The sequence below is a fragment of the Desarmillaria tabescens genome (genome assembly GCF_030435595.1).
Source record: "Desarmillaria tabescens strain CCBAS 213 chromosome Unknown EV420scaffold_1, whole genome shotgun sequence".
NCBI classification, from domain to species: Eukaryota; Fungi; Basidiomycota; class Agaricomycetes; order Agaricales; family Physalacriaceae; genus Desarmillaria; species Desarmillaria tabescens.
This window is the reverse complement of record NW_026848300.1, coordinates 838,155-855,018: the sequence shown is the minus strand read 5'-3', so window position 1 is coordinate 855,018 and position 16,864 is coordinate 838,155. Positions and strand designations below refer to the sequence as shown.

The 16,864-nt window shown below is 47.9% G+C and overlaps 8 protein-coding genes across 8 annotated transcripts; 5 read left to right on the top strand and 3 right to left on the bottom strand.

Annotated features, from left to right (window-relative positions):
- Positions 1-511: 511 nt before the first annotated feature.
- EV420DRAFT_1258853 (uncharacterized protein) lies at positions 512-2,506 on the top strand (the record flags this gene model as incomplete). The annotated part of the gene is made up of 2 exons (XM_060466918.1): positions 512-984; positions 1,036-2,506. The coding sequence occupies 2 exons, from the start codon at positions 512-514 to the stop codon at positions 2,504-2,506; spliced, it is 1,944 nt and encodes a 647-aa protein (XP_060339106.1).
- Positions 2,507-3,012: 506 nt separating this feature from the next.
- On the top strand, positions 3,013-4,711 carry EV420DRAFT_23219 (uncharacterized protein). Its single transcript, XM_060481315.1, has 3 exons — positions 3,013-4,020; positions 4,074-4,526; positions 4,582-4,711. The coding sequence occupies exons 1-3, from the start codon at positions 3,177-3,179 to the stop codon at positions 4,602-4,604; spliced, it is 1,320 nt and encodes a 439-aa protein (XP_060339105.1). The 5' UTR covers positions 3,013-3,176; the 3' UTR covers positions 4,605-4,711.
- Positions 4,712-7,661: 2,950 nt separating this feature from the next.
- On the top strand, positions 7,662-10,216 carry EV420DRAFT_1633727 (uncharacterized protein; the record flags this gene model as incomplete). The annotated part of the gene is made up of 9 exons (XM_060476228.1): positions 7,662-7,964; positions 8,012-8,068; positions 8,117-9,357; positions 9,410-9,447; positions 9,501-9,508; positions 9,564-9,848; positions 9,899-10,028; positions 10,080-10,113; positions 10,180-10,216. 9 exons carry the CDS (start codon positions 7,662-7,664, stop codon positions 10,214-10,216), a joined length of 2,133 nt encoding a protein of 710 aa, XP_060339104.1.
- Positions 10,217-10,370: 154 nt separating this feature from the next.
- On the top strand, positions 10,371-11,361 carry EV420DRAFT_23028 (uncharacterized protein). The gene has a single exon (XM_060481312.1). It carries the CDS (start codon positions 10,680-10,682, stop codon positions 11,304-11,306), a length of 627 nt encoding a protein of 208 aa, XP_060339103.1. The 5' UTR covers positions 10,371-10,679; the 3' UTR covers positions 11,307-11,361.
- On the bottom strand, positions 11,348-12,723 carry EV420DRAFT_23156 (uncharacterized protein). The gene is made up of 3 exons (XM_060481314.1): positions 12,263-12,723; positions 11,527-12,206; positions 11,348-11,477 (listed from the first exon to the last, which is right to left on the bottom strand). The coding sequence occupies exons 1-3, from the start codon at positions 12,529-12,531 to the stop codon at positions 11,389-11,391; spliced, it is 1,038 nt and encodes a 345-aa protein (XP_060339102.1). The 5' UTR covers positions 12,532-12,723; the 3' UTR covers positions 11,348-11,388.
- Positions 12,724-13,771: 1,048 nt separating this feature from the next.
- EV420DRAFT_1493664 (uncharacterized protein) lies at positions 13,772-14,544 on the top strand. Its single transcript, XM_060470779.1, has 4 exons — positions 13,772-13,903; positions 13,960-14,115; positions 14,169-14,292; positions 14,350-14,544. The coding sequence occupies exons 1-4, from the start codon at positions 13,845-13,847 to the stop codon at positions 14,413-14,415; spliced, it is 405 nt and encodes a 134-aa protein (XP_060339101.1). The 5' UTR covers positions 13,772-13,844; the 3' UTR covers positions 14,416-14,544.
- A 291-nt stretch (positions 14,545-14,835) lies between these two features.
- EV420DRAFT_22910 (uncharacterized protein) lies at positions 14,836-16,363 on the bottom strand. The gene is made up of 6 exons (XM_060481308.1): positions 16,142-16,363; positions 16,063-16,083; positions 15,884-16,012; positions 15,639-15,834; positions 15,431-15,582; positions 14,836-15,372 (listed from the first exon to the last, which is right to left on the bottom strand). The coding sequence occupies exons 1-6, from the start codon at positions 16,223-16,225 to the stop codon at positions 14,854-14,856; spliced, it is 1,101 nt and encodes a 366-aa protein (XP_060339100.1). The 5' UTR covers positions 16,226-16,363; the 3' UTR covers positions 14,836-14,853.
- A 23-nt stretch (positions 16,364-16,386) lies between these two features.
- On the bottom strand, positions 16,387-16,864 carry EV420DRAFT_22944 (uncharacterized protein). Its single transcript, XM_060481311.1, has 2 exons — positions 16,705-16,864; positions 16,387-16,640 (listed from the first exon to the last, which is right to left on the bottom strand). The coding sequence occupies exons 1-2, from the start codon at positions 16,779-16,781 to the stop codon at positions 16,502-16,504; spliced, it is 216 nt and encodes a 71-aa protein (XP_060339099.1). The 5' UTR covers positions 16,782-16,864; the 3' UTR covers positions 16,387-16,501.

The window sequence follows — 16,864 nt, the reverse complement described above, 5'->3', positions numbered from 1 at the left end:
GCAAAGTAATAGTGTTCATATAGCCTGTCTAATTATCATTATCGTTGCACCGCTATTTGGCCGCCAGAGTTCTTCTCGTTATCTGCGTCGTATTCGAAACAGAAAAAGTGAAGCGAGGAACATTACGAAACCGGAGATAAGAAGCGAGCTTTGAATAATTTGACTAGCACCCCTGAGCCCCCACCTTTCTCCTCTCCCTCTCCCGTCATCGTCTCCAAATAGCTGGGACGCTTCTATCCATATTTCCTGTCCTTTGGTCGCTGCAGAGCCGACCAGGAGCTCATTATCTTTACAGCCATCGTCATTAAAGCCTTTGGCAGCTGTTAGAAGCACTTCTTGGATCCTCGCTTTTGCTATTTTTCATTAGGTGAGTTTGCGCTTCGCAGGCCTTGAACAAGGCACTGATATTACCGGTAGCTTCTTTTAATTTTAAGAACCGACCTTTTCTTCCACTGCATGCACCTCGAGGCTTTCAAAGAACTCCAATACCCATCCTCGTTTCGATTCTGCAATGCTCATTAGGCTCCTACCAGCAGCTTCGCATCCTACCGTGCTCTTTGCTATCACATTTCAGAATCTTCCTGATGATCTATACAATCCCCACGCTTGGACGACCCATCTCAGTAATTTGAGCGTCGATGGCCTCGATGCTCCTGAACTTGTTCATTGTCTCGACAAAGCGGCATTCATTCCGAGTATCCTGAAGGAGGTTACCTTTGATGTACCCATGTTGACGATTTCCTGTCGTTTTGCGGATGGGTCAACCGAGGAGTGGCCTCTTAGGACTGCTGGGTGTCTTCAAGCTCTTGACAGCGTCTTGGACGATGTAAACCAGTCGGCCGTCGTGACTGAAAGGGAGAAGGAGCGGGAGAAGGTCAAGGAGAAGGAGCACAAGGACGGACAGCAATCGTTGAATTCCCCACCAACGACTGTTAAAGTCCCACGACATAAGAAACAGCGTTCCCTGCTTATGTCTTTGGTTGCGTAAGTCCGCCATTTTTTTTGCCTATTGCATCTAACAAGTATCGTGCCTAGGTCTATCGTGCAATTACCTTCACCGTTGGCTTCCCATACTCATTCTATGTCTGCTCCCATCACTCGAGTACCATCTCCGGTCCCATCCAGGCCTTCACCAGAGCAAATAATCGTGCCATCAGCTCCGACGCTCACTCCGAAAGCTCTGCGTCGTCGTGCTCGCTCTACGCTGGTTGACACTTTCCGCATGTATGTCGTGGGCGAGCTCAAACGGCGTCTTCCTTCGGGTGGATATTATCCCTGGATCGTAAGAAGCATGCTTCGCAGGGCTTCTGACACTATGGCAGATCTTCTTCAACAAGCTGTGGAGGTCAACAACACATTCGTGACTAGCCCCTTTGAAGACGAGGGATATTTCCCTCCGCCATCTTTAGTTACCTCCCCATTTTCTTCCATTGAGGATGACGAGGGCGACACCGATACGGACGGGAGTTCTGTTCACACTCCTTCCACGGCTTACTTTAGTCTCCGAAGCATGCATCCTCGTCATTCGCATGCACCGGAAACTCCGACGGACTATACATCTGTGCCTCGGCACCTGCAAGGACTCTCATCTGACGAATTGTTGGAGTATCAAAGCCTATCATCGCATTGCGTCCGACTGAGACAGCTTCTCATCTTACAAGAAGCAAAGGAGGAGCATCACGCAAACGAAGTCCGACAGCGCGACGCTATTTTGGAGATTCGCAGCCGAAGGCGAGCATGGCAAAACAAGGCCTTGGTAGCCCGTGTGGGGGACATGAATGTTGGTTTGGCGACTCCCTACACAAGCTCGCGATTGGCTCAGGTGTCTTGGTCCGGTGAGGATTATGAATATATGCCGCTGTCTCACGACAACGATGCGGAGAAAGAATACGTGGAGGAGTATGAGTATGATGGAAAGCTCAGTTTGGGATCGAAGAGGACGAAGGGAAGGAGCGATGCCAAACTTTTTCCTGTCAGCGAGGAAGACGAAGAAGAGCCGTTTAATGCGCAGGAATACGAACTCGAACTTGGCCTAGACGGCCTGGATGACGTTGATGCAGCCTTGAGGGCCTGGAAGATAGAAGATGGAGATGAATATGAGGAGGGCATCGTTAATTATGCTGGAATCGGCAAGCCGTCTATCCACTCCAGAATACGAGCCAACAGCTTGCGCGTAAACCGACTAGGCCTAAGGCCGAACGTCAACGTCGAATCTCTCCCTCGTCATTCTTCGACTCTTAGCGCGACTTCCCTGCTTTGCCAGCCGTTGAGAATAGAGCGACCACCCGGCTACTCCAAGGTTGATGTCACTGATCTGGAGCTTGGAGGATATAAGCGGTTACTGGGAGACGAGTTTACATTGTCTATGGACGTCCCTCTTAGGATGCGGGTCCAGGAGCAGGATCTTCTGATGAAACGGCATAATCCCCCTGTTCTCAAGATGGACCCAAATTCGGAGAGAGATTGGCTATCTCCTCGGTTCGCAGACGAGGGAATCGTATCTTAAGATACGCGCCTCTCTTAATCGGACCCCGGCGGTCCTTCGCCATCATCGGCCCTAGCATTCTTGTTTTCATCTTGCTTTCGCTGGCATGCCCCGTCAAAACAATCACCCGTTGTACTTTTACGATGCGCATTCACCAAGGGTCTCAATCATCAATCATCAATCTCAATCGTCTTAACTTCAATATACATATTTTTCTAATATTTTCTTACGCATACATATCACATATCTTTATAGCCCACTTCATTCATTCACCACTCATAATAATACCCCTGCAATCACCACGGACTTCCGGTTTTTCATGTACCATCTATTAGCATACCATTTCCCCTTGCATTGCTGTCTTTATTTTGCTCTTGAACTTTGCTTTTGATGCATCAAGCTTATCATGTCCCGCGATATCAATGATTCGCATTACGACCTCTTTAGTATATACCGGTAATTAATGTTCACTCCGTTCTCAATCAATCAAGATCTTTTGGCATTTTTAGGTTGTGGCGTCGCACGACGCGTCTGACTTTCAAGTTGGAACGCGTTAATGGACATGTGATCTCTGTCGCAATCGGATAAGACGGAGAAGACGGATAATCATTCAAATTTTCATTCTCCTTCCATCACCACCAAGCGCCACTGGTGAAATTTTCATTCTGGCTTGAGAAAGGCAAGCAGGAGCATGGAAGTCGGCCTGGGAGCTTGCATCCCCCCAGAGCTGTTTCCAGAGATTATCCGTCATGTCGAGGAGAGGGAAGATTTGGAGGCTTGTTGTCTCGTCTGCCGCGCCTGGTGTCGATTCGCACAGCGATACATTTTCCGTACCCTCGACCTTTCCTACGAAGTCGAGTGCGCGATATGGAACGCGCAATTTAACGCGTTCCCTAGACTCGTACCGATGGTGGAAGAGGTCATCCTGAATGGCAGTCAGGAGTATTTCTCCAGCAACGATAACGACGAGGAAGCTTCAGACCCTTGGTTCATGGAGGGCCCAGAAGCGACCCATCTCGTCTCTCGCTTGACAAATGTCAGGTACCTATCACTTTCTGATTTCCAGGACTTTAGCTCCGACCTTTGTTGGCACCTCACCAGCTTCGCGTCGCGCGTCGAGGCCCTCAACCTCTCAGACGTGTATTTCTCGGAACCTGCCGACCTCTGCGTGCTCCTCGCTCTCATGCCGAACCTTCATTGGCTTGCCCTCCACTGTGTGGGCGATTGGACGGATTATTACGAGTCCGGCAAGTTTCTGCTCATGCAGGTCTGCGTTCCCAGAGCGGTTGAGTTGAGAACACTCATGCTGTTTGATGCGTATGAACGTGTGGACCTCATTGTGTGGCTTCTCGGCCGCTTTTTCGATTTGAGGGGGTTGGAAACCCTGCGAATCTCTTGGGACGTGCCGACAAACACCGATATTAAGGCGCATCCGACGAGGTATAACCTAGTGGAGAAGCTCTTTATTGCATGTTTCACGGTCAGGCATATGTCGTTTTCGGTTTGCAGGACTAACCATGTTGATCAGTGTCTTGGTATGTTCATTACACCGTTTGATTTCTTACGACAGTCTTATCTAGCTATTTAGAACATTTCGTTAAGGCCAAGAGTTTTCGTTGTTTCCAGTCGCTGGAGACGATTTCATTCTCAAGCGGAACATCTACAGATGTTGGCAACTATCATTGTATTGATTTGAAGAATCTTGGCGTACCTGTGAAGATCCTGGAATGTCTCCCAGGGCTTTCAGTCTATCAAATCACATTTCACTTGATGGTCGGTCCAAGAACGTCTGGAGATCTCGAACGTTCCACTTATCCCTTGCCGTGGGAGGAGCTGGACAACCTATTATCTTCGTCCCGCTTTCCTGCTCTCCGACGAGTAATATTTTGCTTCTGCATTGATGACCTCAATTGGGAGGGTGACAAACGAGAGGCGTTCCCTACTAGGGATCATTTCATGAATTTGGTTACGTGTTATCTTCCTCGATTGGCTGCGAGAGATTGTCTACGGTTCGATTATGCTAATGTGTGGGATAGGGACGGTCAGTTTGCTGTTCCTTTCTTCCGATAAGGCAGCTCAGATGATTTTGATTGTAGCATTGAAGGAACAAGCAATATAATAACGCCTGATGATTGAAGAGGCTCCATATAATACTGTATACATTGTAACTGGCCATATTCACGGGGCGGAACACAGAATGAATCTGAATCACAAATTTCTTATAATCAAGTTTATATAATTGAGGGTCCATAATTTCAAGTTTTATATCTGCGCGTCCTAAGGTTACATGCTAATGTCAATCACATTTTGACGTGTCGGCAGTGCTCACAGTGGCACACACCTATCCACAGCTATGAGTACCTCGAGTACCTACACAGCCGGAGTACTCACTTATCTCTTATCTCATAAAGCTGGTTTACTGACAGCCGGCTCGATGCCATACCAGTCACGTGAATATCAGCTGATTCAATTCTGACGTTTTGTCGTCTGAGTCCTTTCCGCCTTCACAGTGACACCCACGAGAGTCTACTAACATCAACAGTGATCAGCTATTTCATGGAAAAACAGTCCGAGGAAATGCACGCAAACACGAACAATGAAGTGGGGCCTGGCGCTTAGCATTCCTCCAGAATTATTTCCACAGATAATACGAAACGTCCCACTGAGGAAAGATCTCTACGCATGCTCTCGCGTTTGCCGCGCCTGGGTTGGATTTGCCCAGCCTTTTGTTTTTCATACCCTCTCCCTATGGCTCGCGTCGTATTGTGCAAGGTGGAACAGGAAGTTTGACGCGTACCCTCATCTATGATCTGCTATCCATGGTCAAAGAAGTACACCTCTATGGCGACAAGGAGTATATCTTAGCTAACCCGGAGGCCTAGGCGGGCTCGTACATGGATGTATATGTAATCCCTCTCATGAACGAGCCACAAGTTATTCGCCTCCTATCCCGCCTTGTGCACGTCCGATACCTCTCCCTGGACAAACTGCATTTAAAACCTGATCAGCTCCTACCGTTTCAGAACATGACGCGCGTGGAAGCATTAGACCTTTCTCGCGTCTATTTTTCCAACCATCACGAATCTTGCCGCTTTCTAGAACAAATGCCAAATATCTCCGCCCTCTCACTTGATTTTTGTGTGACCCAAGGCCATAGACGATTTGCGGCAGGCAGTTAGTACTTCAGGACCCATCCGCCTCAAAACATTGATGCTGTGTAGGCAGTGTAACACGGATGTCGAGGTCGACCTGTTCTCTTGGCTTCTTGGGACATTTTTTTACTTTGTCGAGCCTCAATACGATGAAGATTATGTGGAAAATTCATGTTGTTGCACCAGAACCAGGGACGTGCGCGCTGTACGATGACTGATTCTGGCGTGTTCTCATGCTAAGCATCCTCACCCTATCGATATCCCATTTTGTGATGCCAGGAAATCCTGATTTTTGGCTTGGTGAGTGTTAGCGATCCGTCTTTCTGTAGATTCATGTCTGGCCTAAGATCATCTCATAGAAGCGAAAGTTTTCGCATCATTCTGCCACATTGAGACAATCACATTCTCCTGCGACGTGATTGTTGCAGATTGTATTGCGTTGGAGGGTATCAATGCCGTCGTAAGGATCCTAGAAGCTATGGATGTCCCTCGCCTACATCGGATACAGCTCCACATCAGCATTTCCTGTAACGTCGCGGAAGACCCCGAGTCGGGTTGTTGGAATATTCCCTGGGGCTTGTTAGATTCCATCCTCGCGTCTGAAAGCTTTCCGGCTCTTGCGTGTTGATTTTTCACCCAAGTGGATCTCGAGTCTGCTAGAGAGAAGGTAACCAGAATGATCACGGACCAGCTTCCGAAGCTAGCTTCGAAAAACTGTGTTCTTATTGGCCGTGCTAGGTAGGACACGTCGCTAACAGTGTCCACGGTGAATCATTTTACTTGTGCTGCAATGATGATAACCGGAAGTACACCATTGACAGTTTCTGTCTTGTGAACTGCGTTTCTCCATGTTTCTATGACGTATTAAAAACTACATTACATTCTCTTTACTCGGGTTTAAAACTTGTTTTACGCAAGTCAATCTTGGTTATGTTGAATGGGTATCGCGTCGTGTCGTGGGACTGCACGTGAGTTATCCGTCAGAATCTGTCAACGACGGCTACAGCGTGGACTTAACAATTTTTTTTTTCAACAACACCTTCAAAGCAAGCATTGCGGATGCTTCCCCGGCATCAATATTATCCTTGGTGCCACTGAAAGGATGACCATGACCACAAACGCGCCGTATACGCCTGCGTATCATTCTGGAGCAGCATGCTGTCCGCTACAGTACGACGAAGGCTTTATTGAATTCTTCTTGCATAGACGCTGAAAAGGATCTCAACAAATCGGCCAACCATCTTTTATAAATGTACGTCCTGGTAAGTCAATTCACACCGGGAAGATATGTATTTTTGACAAACCAGATTTTTGAGCACAACTGTGACGTTTTGAAGCATCGTTTGGGGATCAACGAACTTCGCGTTTCGGAGGATCTAAAATCCATGCCGCCTGCCAGAGATAAAATTCGGGAGCACGCAATTTTTATGTAAAGTCACTGCCAAGGGCGACCCCCCAAAAAATCACCTTATTGTTCACATTCTGGTTTCCCTCAAATTCTTATCTGTCCGGTGTGATTAGCCCTTCATTAGCATGCCTTCTCAACACATTTCTTTGGAGCTTCGCGTGAGTCATCATGATTACGGCCGACACGGTTAATAAATATCTTACTGGAGCCGTCCCAATATCAGGCAATTCTTTTTTCAGAATCGCGACATCGTACATGATGGCTTGCTGAAAGTATCCGCAAGCACGCCGCAAACTGGAAAGTCATGAAACTTGACCAGAAACTCGTCCCGATTTGCCCACCATTTCGCCAATTTCGGGATTAGTTTGCAGTCAAGTTTCTTCAGTCACGTGATGATTTCAGTATATACTACCTGACTCAGACTGAAATTCTTCCGTTTGCGGTGTGAGGAGGACAGAAACCGTTACAGTAACTGGTCGTAGCGGCCCGTAGTATCGATCGGTATAATCTTACGACCGATGTTGCGGCAGATATGACAAAGCCGCTGCCGAGGACCTACCTCAACCTACCTCAACCTAGATCTGACTCTTGATAATTGACGACGACTACAGCCTCAATGTCGTCCCCATATACTGGCCCGTCGTCTCCCACGACAATTCTCTCTTTGCCTGCAGAACTCCTGGAGAGCATCATTGTCTCCAGCAGCCACCTCGATGGGCCCAGCGCTATTGTTTCGCTCTCCAAAGCAAAGAGCACTTTCTACGAGCTGATATACAAGAGCCCTGACTCTCATCTGTGGAGGGAGGTCTTCTTGTCCCAGTTTGATGACCCCAGAAAATTGGGCTCGCTGCTCGGTGTAGACGCTTCCGTGGATTGGGAAGGTGAATATAAACAAAGAATTAAAGCCAAAAATCATATTGTAAGTCGACGGTTACTGGCTTCTGAATACGTATTAACTGCTACCAGAAAGCACACCTAGACGACCCGCTGTCTGTATCCGATGACTTCGATCTAGAGGCTAGTGTTTCTACACTTGAGATACGACTATCACTGACCTTTACTCGGTTCTAGAACTTGGCGCCGCTCGTTCCCATGGTACTTGCGGCGCCAAGCATACCTAGCTCGTCCATCGATACCTTTTCAACCATTAGCGAGCCAATATGCCCGTGGCCCCCACTTTCACGCGAAGCAGTAATATCAAGCTCACTCAATTCGGGCTGGCTAGACGGTGCCCTATCTCATGGTTACCCTGCCAATGCGGTCTCTCGGTTTCTCTTATTCCAGCCGAAATTGGATGAACAAACCAATCCCCGAGACAGGGAAACCTGGGACCAGAGTTCGACAGGGCAGGCCTTCCATCACATCTTATTACTCTTTGGATTCAAGTGCGCACCCAATTTCAAGTTCTGGAGGACGAAAGGGTTGACAAGGGACAGCCTGGTGGAGAAAATCACCAGGAGGAGGACAAGATTTGCAACTACGGAGGAGGACGAGACTCAAGTCAAAGATAAAGGCAAGGGAAAGGCGAAGGCACGAGACATTGAAGAGATTACTTTCGACAATGTCATACAGATGAAGATGGCTCGGAACGCCGCCAAATTGCGCGTCTATAACATGAAATTTCCTGATCCACAGCGGTGTTGGGGACCGTTTATGCCCATACCGTCACTCGAACCCCGGAAACCAGCTAATGGCCCTGAACTTTTACCGATATTTAGGAACGGGAGCCCTCAGATCTTGGCATTTGGCCCTTTGATTGGTCTTGGTGAAGATAGTATACTGGAATTTAACGCCCGGATTGATGAAGACGACGAGGACGATCCAAATGACACGGACTATGAGGATCGCGAAGATAATGCTGATGAAGACGAAAATGATGACCCTAACAGACCTCCGCCATATCTTCCTCTGTTCCTTCTCAACCAAGCATTGGCTGGAGGAGATCCTGATGAAGAGCGACATCCAACATTTATCTTTCCTCCATTCCCGCACGAGCTTAAGCCGGACTGGAGCTTTTTGGCCAGCGCTCGAGTGCTTATCGAAGCGAATGTTCGAGATCGTGCTCATGTTGTGCATTCTGATCCAAGGGATCGAGAAGCATTCTTAGAAGCTATGGAGGCGCTGAAGAATCTGGATCACTTGAGAATGGGCGGTGCACCAGGATTTGAGTGGGATAAATGGAGACGGCTGAATGGGAAAGCGGAGGAAGCGGAGGAGATGGATCTAACTGTGGATGATAAGGGCAAGGGTAAGGAAGCCAGTGACGACGAGGTGGATGGTTGGGATTGGGCTGGTGTAACAGGAGAATGGAGGTTTGCGTCGCTTCTTGAATCTATCTACCTTTTTTTGATCCCTTTCATACAGGCGAATTGTGTGTTGGATGGATTACCATGGATTGATACGTGCGTCCCGTGTCTCGATTGTGCTTCTTTAGCTGACATCTTTTGCATTCTAGATCACAACGTGAGCACTGAGTCTTGTACCGAGTAGGCATCCATGCTGACCTGATTCATAGCAGGGCAGAGAGACGGCCATTTCTCATCTTTCGGAGAGCACAAATATGGTGGTTGAGACTATTCGTGTCATGCCTATGAGTCTGCGGGTGTCGGGGTATTCCAAGCCACCCACCCCTCCGCCTGATTACCATGGATCCGGCGACAACCCTCTATCTTCATTGGTCTATACGCTTCCCATCATCCGTGTCGAGGGAGAGTCTCGAGGATCAGACTTGGATGATGGCGCGCATAGACAGATTAGAGGAACGGTCAGAATGATCGGCGATGGTGCTGTGAGGTGGAGCCTGGTTCGTTCTTTGATTTTATAAAGGTTATCCGAGTATTGATGCGATGCCAGACTTCGAGTGAAGCTGGAATTCAGGATCCGGAGTGGGTAACTGAGAGTGTACAAATAGGACAGGTGGGCAGTGCCATGGGAATGATTGGGATGTGGACTGGAGTGGATCATGCCAGATCAGACCCCATAGGTAACTACACGTTCCCTTTGAGATTGGATAGGTTGTTGACGTTGTTCATAGGTCCTTGTTGGGCATGGAAAATATCGAGCCCATAGTATTTATACACGCGCATTATTATGTCTCGCGTTGTAGCATCAATCTACTCATCGTTTCTTTTTAGCTTTGATGACGTCCCTGCACGGCGCGGCACCTATTGATAACGACGCCGAAGGGTGGAGAAATTATAGTAATGACGAGGAAACGGCTTGGATATGGTCCACTATTATTCAACTACTTACTGGATGTCGATTGACGTCTGCCTAACTGGAGGGCGAATGTGAAATGATCAAGGTATGCATCACGCGGATTCCTTGATACCACGTGCCAGTCAGCTAAGAGCTTGCTATCATCGGTAGCTCGGGGACAACGGCATCCTCCTATTGTTATTTAGAACAATGCCTTGGATGCCATACGATACCTGATGCCACAAGGCGTCCTTCATTCCGCATAAGCGGAGCCACTCGACCGTTGCTGTAAATCGTAAAACACATATAAGTCCCAATCTTTTACAATATCCCTTAACTACCTTCCATCATGTAACGCCCTACCCTAACCGATGCATTCAACAACTTTCGGGTCACCCTGGCCCAGTACGCCAACGACGTGACTAGGTTCCCTGTCATGGTCAATGAAATCAAGCGTATTTTGGCTGCTGTCCAAGCCGCTCAAGATACAGCAGCTTTCTACGCTCGTACCCCTTACGACATACCTTCCGTTCTGAAGGAGCGTGTCGAAGTCGTCCCCGCTCTGGAATATGACAGACCCAACACAATAGACGACGAATTCAAACCTCAGCCTAGCGAACCCTTGAACTGGTCCGAAACGATGCTGCGTCGATTTCATTATCAAGTTTCTCCGATCAGGGACTATACGCGTTCGTTGGCGCTTCAATTCCGGCTCTTGCGGACAAGCGGTCCAGATGATTCTGTTGCTACTTCGGTTCAGTTGGATATAGAGTATGGGGACACAAAGAGTGAAGCATTTGTCTGTTGCTGGGAGAATCCGACCAGAGCGTCGGATGGGGAGCGTCGGATGGTGGGGCGCATGATTTACTCGAGAATATACTCCGGTGTCGACGGGGGCTCGGAGACGCTTACACCAATCACTTTTCTGGAACTTCTGCTCGGCGAAGAGGTTTGGAAGGCGGTCAACGAATTTAACATAACGTTGCGGGGAGCAGAGACAACTCTCGAGGACGTCATAGCGGAGAAAACTCAAAGGACGGTGGTAGTTGTAGAAGACACTTGAGAGAGGGATAGTACGTGTTCTCACAGCCCAGTCCAGTAAAATTAGGAGATAACAGAACTATTACCAGTCTTTCAACGGAGCCTTATGTGGCTGGTCCAAATCTGAGTCGGTTACCTCGCGTCACTGCGCGTGCATCGTAGTTTGTTCGTGTACGATGGGAAGGAAGGACTGCTATAAGCAAAAATAAGTAACAATATCGCATACTGGTTTAGACACTGACTGTCCAATGATTTCTCGATCTCTTTCCAGCTTGGCAGATCGAACATCTGCGGTAAGTTATTCCAAAAGTCTTCCCGCGCATTCTTCCACTGGACAAAAGCGGCAGCGTAGCATGGAGCGCAGAGGCCAATGGACTCCCACGGGATCTCGACGCCAAATAAGCCTGTCCCTCTACCCGGAAGATCCAAACTGTTGTCAGCATGAAGCTTTTGCAAGGTCGCATACTTCACCAAGTTGCACATTTTCGACGACTGGCAACTCGAAGGTGACCTAAAGAGAAATCCTAATATGTTCTCTCTTAGATAGGCTGTGAACTTTTCCCGGTTCTGAAGGATCAGGAGTTTCTCGTGGGCTTCAAGTTCGGCATGCGTTCCATCAGGAAGGGTAAAACCGTGAATGATGTCTTCTCCCCTATGGACTGTGGTCATGCTATACAAGCATCCAGGTAGTAAACTGAGATGACCCGTCTCTTTTGCGAGTTGATATACAGCCAAGGGGCGCGCTATAAACCGCTGTATAGAATGCATAGGTCTAGAGCACCAATCCGCGAATTTAATGGGATACAAAGCAGAAAACTGCTTGAAGGCTGACTCGTGAAGGTGATGTACTGCGTATTTCTTTCCCAGACGGAGCATAGCGAAAACTATGTCCCAGGATGTAGTCTCCGAGGGGTGGTAGTACCTAGGTGAGGAGATCTCCATGAGAAACGTCGTATCTATGAGTTCCAGGTAACATACCGGGGGAAATGGAGAGCGCCCAAAAAATGTCGGACATCCTGCGCCGAATCATAAAAATGAACAACCGGGCAACCATCCTGCATGTCTTTTTCATCTGGTTGTGCCAGTTCGAACATTCCCCGGAGAACAGAGGAGTTCATGGCTAATATGCCGCGATAGACGCGGAATTGAGTGGATTCCGCTTGAACGATGATGTTCCCGTCTTCGAACCAGACGGAAGAGCAATCGAATCCCTCATCAGGAGACCCCCCGCGGCTATCAACGTCCATGTCTATCAACGATAAAATAGACAGTTCAGGAGCGGTTGGCTTCTCAGCGGTGGAGGTAGAGATAGAGGTGTTACCGGTGCATGGTCCACATGAGGGAACAAGCCTGCAGACCAGACATGGCGCAGCATTCGGCTGAGATGATAGATATGAAAGACAGGCTTATCCGAGATAGGCGACAGGGTAAAGGGGAATATAGCTCCGACCAGCTTTGGAGAGCTTAGAACCGAAGTACGGAAAGGCGCCATATTAGCATCATACGGAGCTGATTGTATGTCCAAGGCAAAAGTAGTAGATTTTCCCGGTTCTTCATCCTCAGTATACAAATTTTACGAGGATCAGATACGGCTATGCGCATACTAGTAAACTGACAAATTGGCGTGATTTTCACAAGCTCGAACTGTAAATCTGTTTCCTGATGCTCTCGAGAGTACTAAGGTTTGCCATAGAATTCGCAATATCTCCTACCACATTGAGGAGATGCAGTGTACGATGCACATCGGAGAAAGAAATACTCAAGCTGAGCAAAGGGTATTTGCCATCGACCGCAAGCAAAGACAAGCAAAGAAGCGAGATCGAAAAAGAGGTTCTGAGGGAAGGGACGGAAAGCTCATCACGTGCCACGGTACAGGCAGCGGAGATGCCGTTCAATGCCGACCCATAGAAATTTCCTGCTCAAGACGTGCCCTAACTTCGACCTTTTACTTGCGTATCTACTATCGGACGCCAACCATCTACCTACTTCAAGTTAGGCGTGTTTTTATATGTCGCAAGTATGGATAACAGAATAAAATTTCACTATTGGCTGATGCTATGCAAACGCTACTACTTAGTCCCTGTACAAACATGATGAAGGCATCTCCCATAGCCTCCCGTCGTCGTGATTATATTCAGGGACGCAGCGAAGTGGAAATTGGGGATGTCAAATGTGAGTTTCATCCGTTGTTGCGTTTAGTGGTGCATCAATAGCCCGAGGATCCTCAAGGCCGTTGACGCCATCAAGATCATGATTGAAAGCGTAGAGTTGCTTCCTTGATAGAAACTCGACCAGGTGTTCTGGTGTACGCTATCAAAGCCTACCTCTACTTTTATCCATTGCTACACTCTAGCGTGCTCAATACGTGTACGTGAATCTAATCGGAGTAATTCGTTGTTCTCGTATCCGAGTCCAACGAATGATTAGTGACTACAGGGACAACTCAGATCAAGAATCCAGTTCGGAACGAGCATCAAGCTATCCATGACAACCTCATTCTGGTACTTAAAGTATGGTGCGGCGTCACAGCCCGTAGAGCTGGCTCTCCTACAGATTTCTAATGCGCCTGAATTACAGTTTCCTGTTCGTAATTTTTACTGTCTTCTGTCTCTATGCTACGTGAGCCGTGATTCAAGCAACTACGTTTGTTTTGTTCTACTAACCCTTGAATCCAGATCGACACACGCTAATAGCGAGGGAGTTTCACTCGACAGCTTTTTCAGTCAACATCAAGTAACTCCTGACAGCGACGACTACGAGAAGTTACTCGATCTAGCCGTCCAGAAAGTGATGGTGGGAGTTCGAATACAGCTACAGATCAATAAGAAGTTGTATGTATCTTCCTAACTCCTTCGCTGTGTCCAATAACAACTTGGCTGCATAGGTACCACGGATTTACCTGCGATAAATTCCTGTTTCTCGTTAGCGAGTCCACGTTGGATATTGTGGGTGTGACCATTCTAGCCCCAACCGAGAACGCCGGAAACTGGGACAAAAAGACTATGAAGGTGAGCCTTTTGATAATAGGTTGTACCACTATGTAAGATTGACATATTGACACTCAGAACAAAGTGAAAAGCACAGAGACCCTCGTGAAGATCCTCCTTCGTCGATGCACGTCGACGAGATGAAGACCATGGGACTATACTTACCTAGGGAACACATACTAGTCCTGCGTAGCCAATTGAATGATATTCTCAGCAGTTCAACGTCAACAGCGAAGTAGCCTTGATTTAACTTCCTCTGAACTTTAAGCAACGACATTCAACTGGTCGGAATGGCTGGGAATACATTGACAGTTGTCCTGCTATCATAATATCACCTGCCATGGAGGAAACCTTCAACTTTCAAGGCGGTGAGATACTTAACAATTCTTCCACCCTGTCTCCACCTTGATTATTCACTGTGTTGGTTCCGAATCACCTCGTTGTCTAGAAACTTCATCAACAGTAACACATCTTGGAAATATCCACGTCGTGGATGCATTGTCAGGTAGCCAATCGCCTCGTCTTTTATCTCTTGCATGTTTCTGATAGGAAATCATGAGAAAGGTGTATATTATATGTAAATTAAGCTGGAGGCCATTGGGCTAAGTTTGCGGAAGTATATTCTACGTAGGTGCCCCGGCCGTTATAGTAATACACATAATGCCAGGCATCCGAAACCCAATACAGAGTCAGAGCATGGCCGTTGTACGTGACCTGCTGAGTCTGGACGTCGCTCAAGCCCGAGCTTGTAGAAGTGCCACCATCGCTCTGATGCCCCGGTGAGTTCCCGCCCTGCTGGCTTCCACCTTGGCTTCCACCTTGGCTTCCCTGTTGGCTCGACTGCTGGCTGGAAACAAACGAGTCACGCATTGCTCGTGCAACTGCAAGAGTGTCTCGGTATATGTTATGTATAGCCGTATCGACATTCTGAGTCAGGCCCGAAGCAGTTTTAATCGCAGTTGCAGTAGTGCGTGCGACGGACTCCTTGGCTTCGAGATATCCAACGACACCAATCCAAGTGGACTGTTCAAATCTACTAGCATAGGCCAGAGAGCGTCCGTCTTGCGCTCTCAGAATGGCGCGCTTGGTCGCGGCACCTTTCTGCAAGTGAATAATGAGCAAACAGGAAGGAGAGAAATCGAGGTGATAATCAACATACAGCCAAGTTGACATCTCCCCTGATGAGGTATAAGTTTCTGTTCGGATCATTTAGAAGTCGAACGATATTGGTCGCTCTGGTATGAGAGACGCCTGGGTTGGTACAATAAGGTGTCAAAACATATGACACGGTCTGCAACTCGACAAGATGATCTAAGAACAAGAAACTCAATGACAAGAAACATCGAGGCAATGCAGATTGGACATACCACAGTGATTGCCCATGGCCTGCTGATTCTCGTACTCTTCCATATCCTGGTCGTCCTGAAGGTCTTGTCTTTGCTGAGTAGAACTCGTCTGCTGAGTATATTCGGATGGGCTGCTGCTGCCACCAGCCCCGGCGCTCGATCCACTACTTTCCTGGTAGTATCCTGGTGTTGTCTTTGATGACTTTCGCCCTCGTTTCTGGGCAAAAAAATCAGGAATGAAAGGGAAAAGAAGAACATGTTCTCACATGGAGGTTTGATGGGTACCTCTTTGTACAATCGCTATTAGAGGCGTCCCGTGCGGCAACACCACAGATTGAGACAGCACGCTTTTGGAGTTGATGATACTCTTCGCGGCGGAGTGTAAGACCAGGTATCTGCGCATGAGGGTTTAGACTAAATTTCGAATGGAGACAAGCAGGCTAACCGTTCCTCCTCGTCGTAGGATCTGAGTACAATGAATGAGTTTACTCCGCAATCGAGCCAAGTAGCCAGGAATGACTTACAGCGGCATCATCGCTATCTATTGGAGGAGCACTGTACACGGCTAGCGCGTGGAGAGAGAGAAGTACAAGAGGGAGTGATAGCATATCTTTTACCGGCCAGCGGCGAAGGAACGATATAGTCAGCTTCCGAAATGAATATAATTTATACCCATTATGTTAATAGCATGGCCTGTTGGCGTCTGTGAGTGAGTCAACTTGTTCACTAGACAACTCACAGGAACGACTCGTGCGCACAGGAAGGATGCGCCATTTCATTGCCAACATGGATCTTGGGGGGCAAGCATTGAGGTTTGACACCGGGTCAACGTAAAAGGAAGTACACTGGTGAAAACCATAGCAACTTGGGCAACATGGCATGCGTCATAGGCACGATAAGTTCTTCCACAAGCATACCAACAGTGAAATGTCACGACATAGGGAAGAAATACTGTCTGCAGATATTTTCATGTTCACATAAGCACGAACGAGAGCGTACATTTGAGCAAAGACAGTTTCGAGTCTATCTAACCAGGCGTCATCATGCATCCTAAGTAGAAGCAGGAGCAAGTTGCTTACCTACTGACCTGACGGCACTGGTGCGTGTACGGGATGATGCTTCGTACACGGTGGCCAAAACGGTAACTAAGCGCACCCACAGCATCACCTCATTTGCAGGCAGGTTTCTGTCCCGTGTAATTCAAATCTGCTGTATATATCACGCTCAGGCTGTGAGAAGAAAAAACG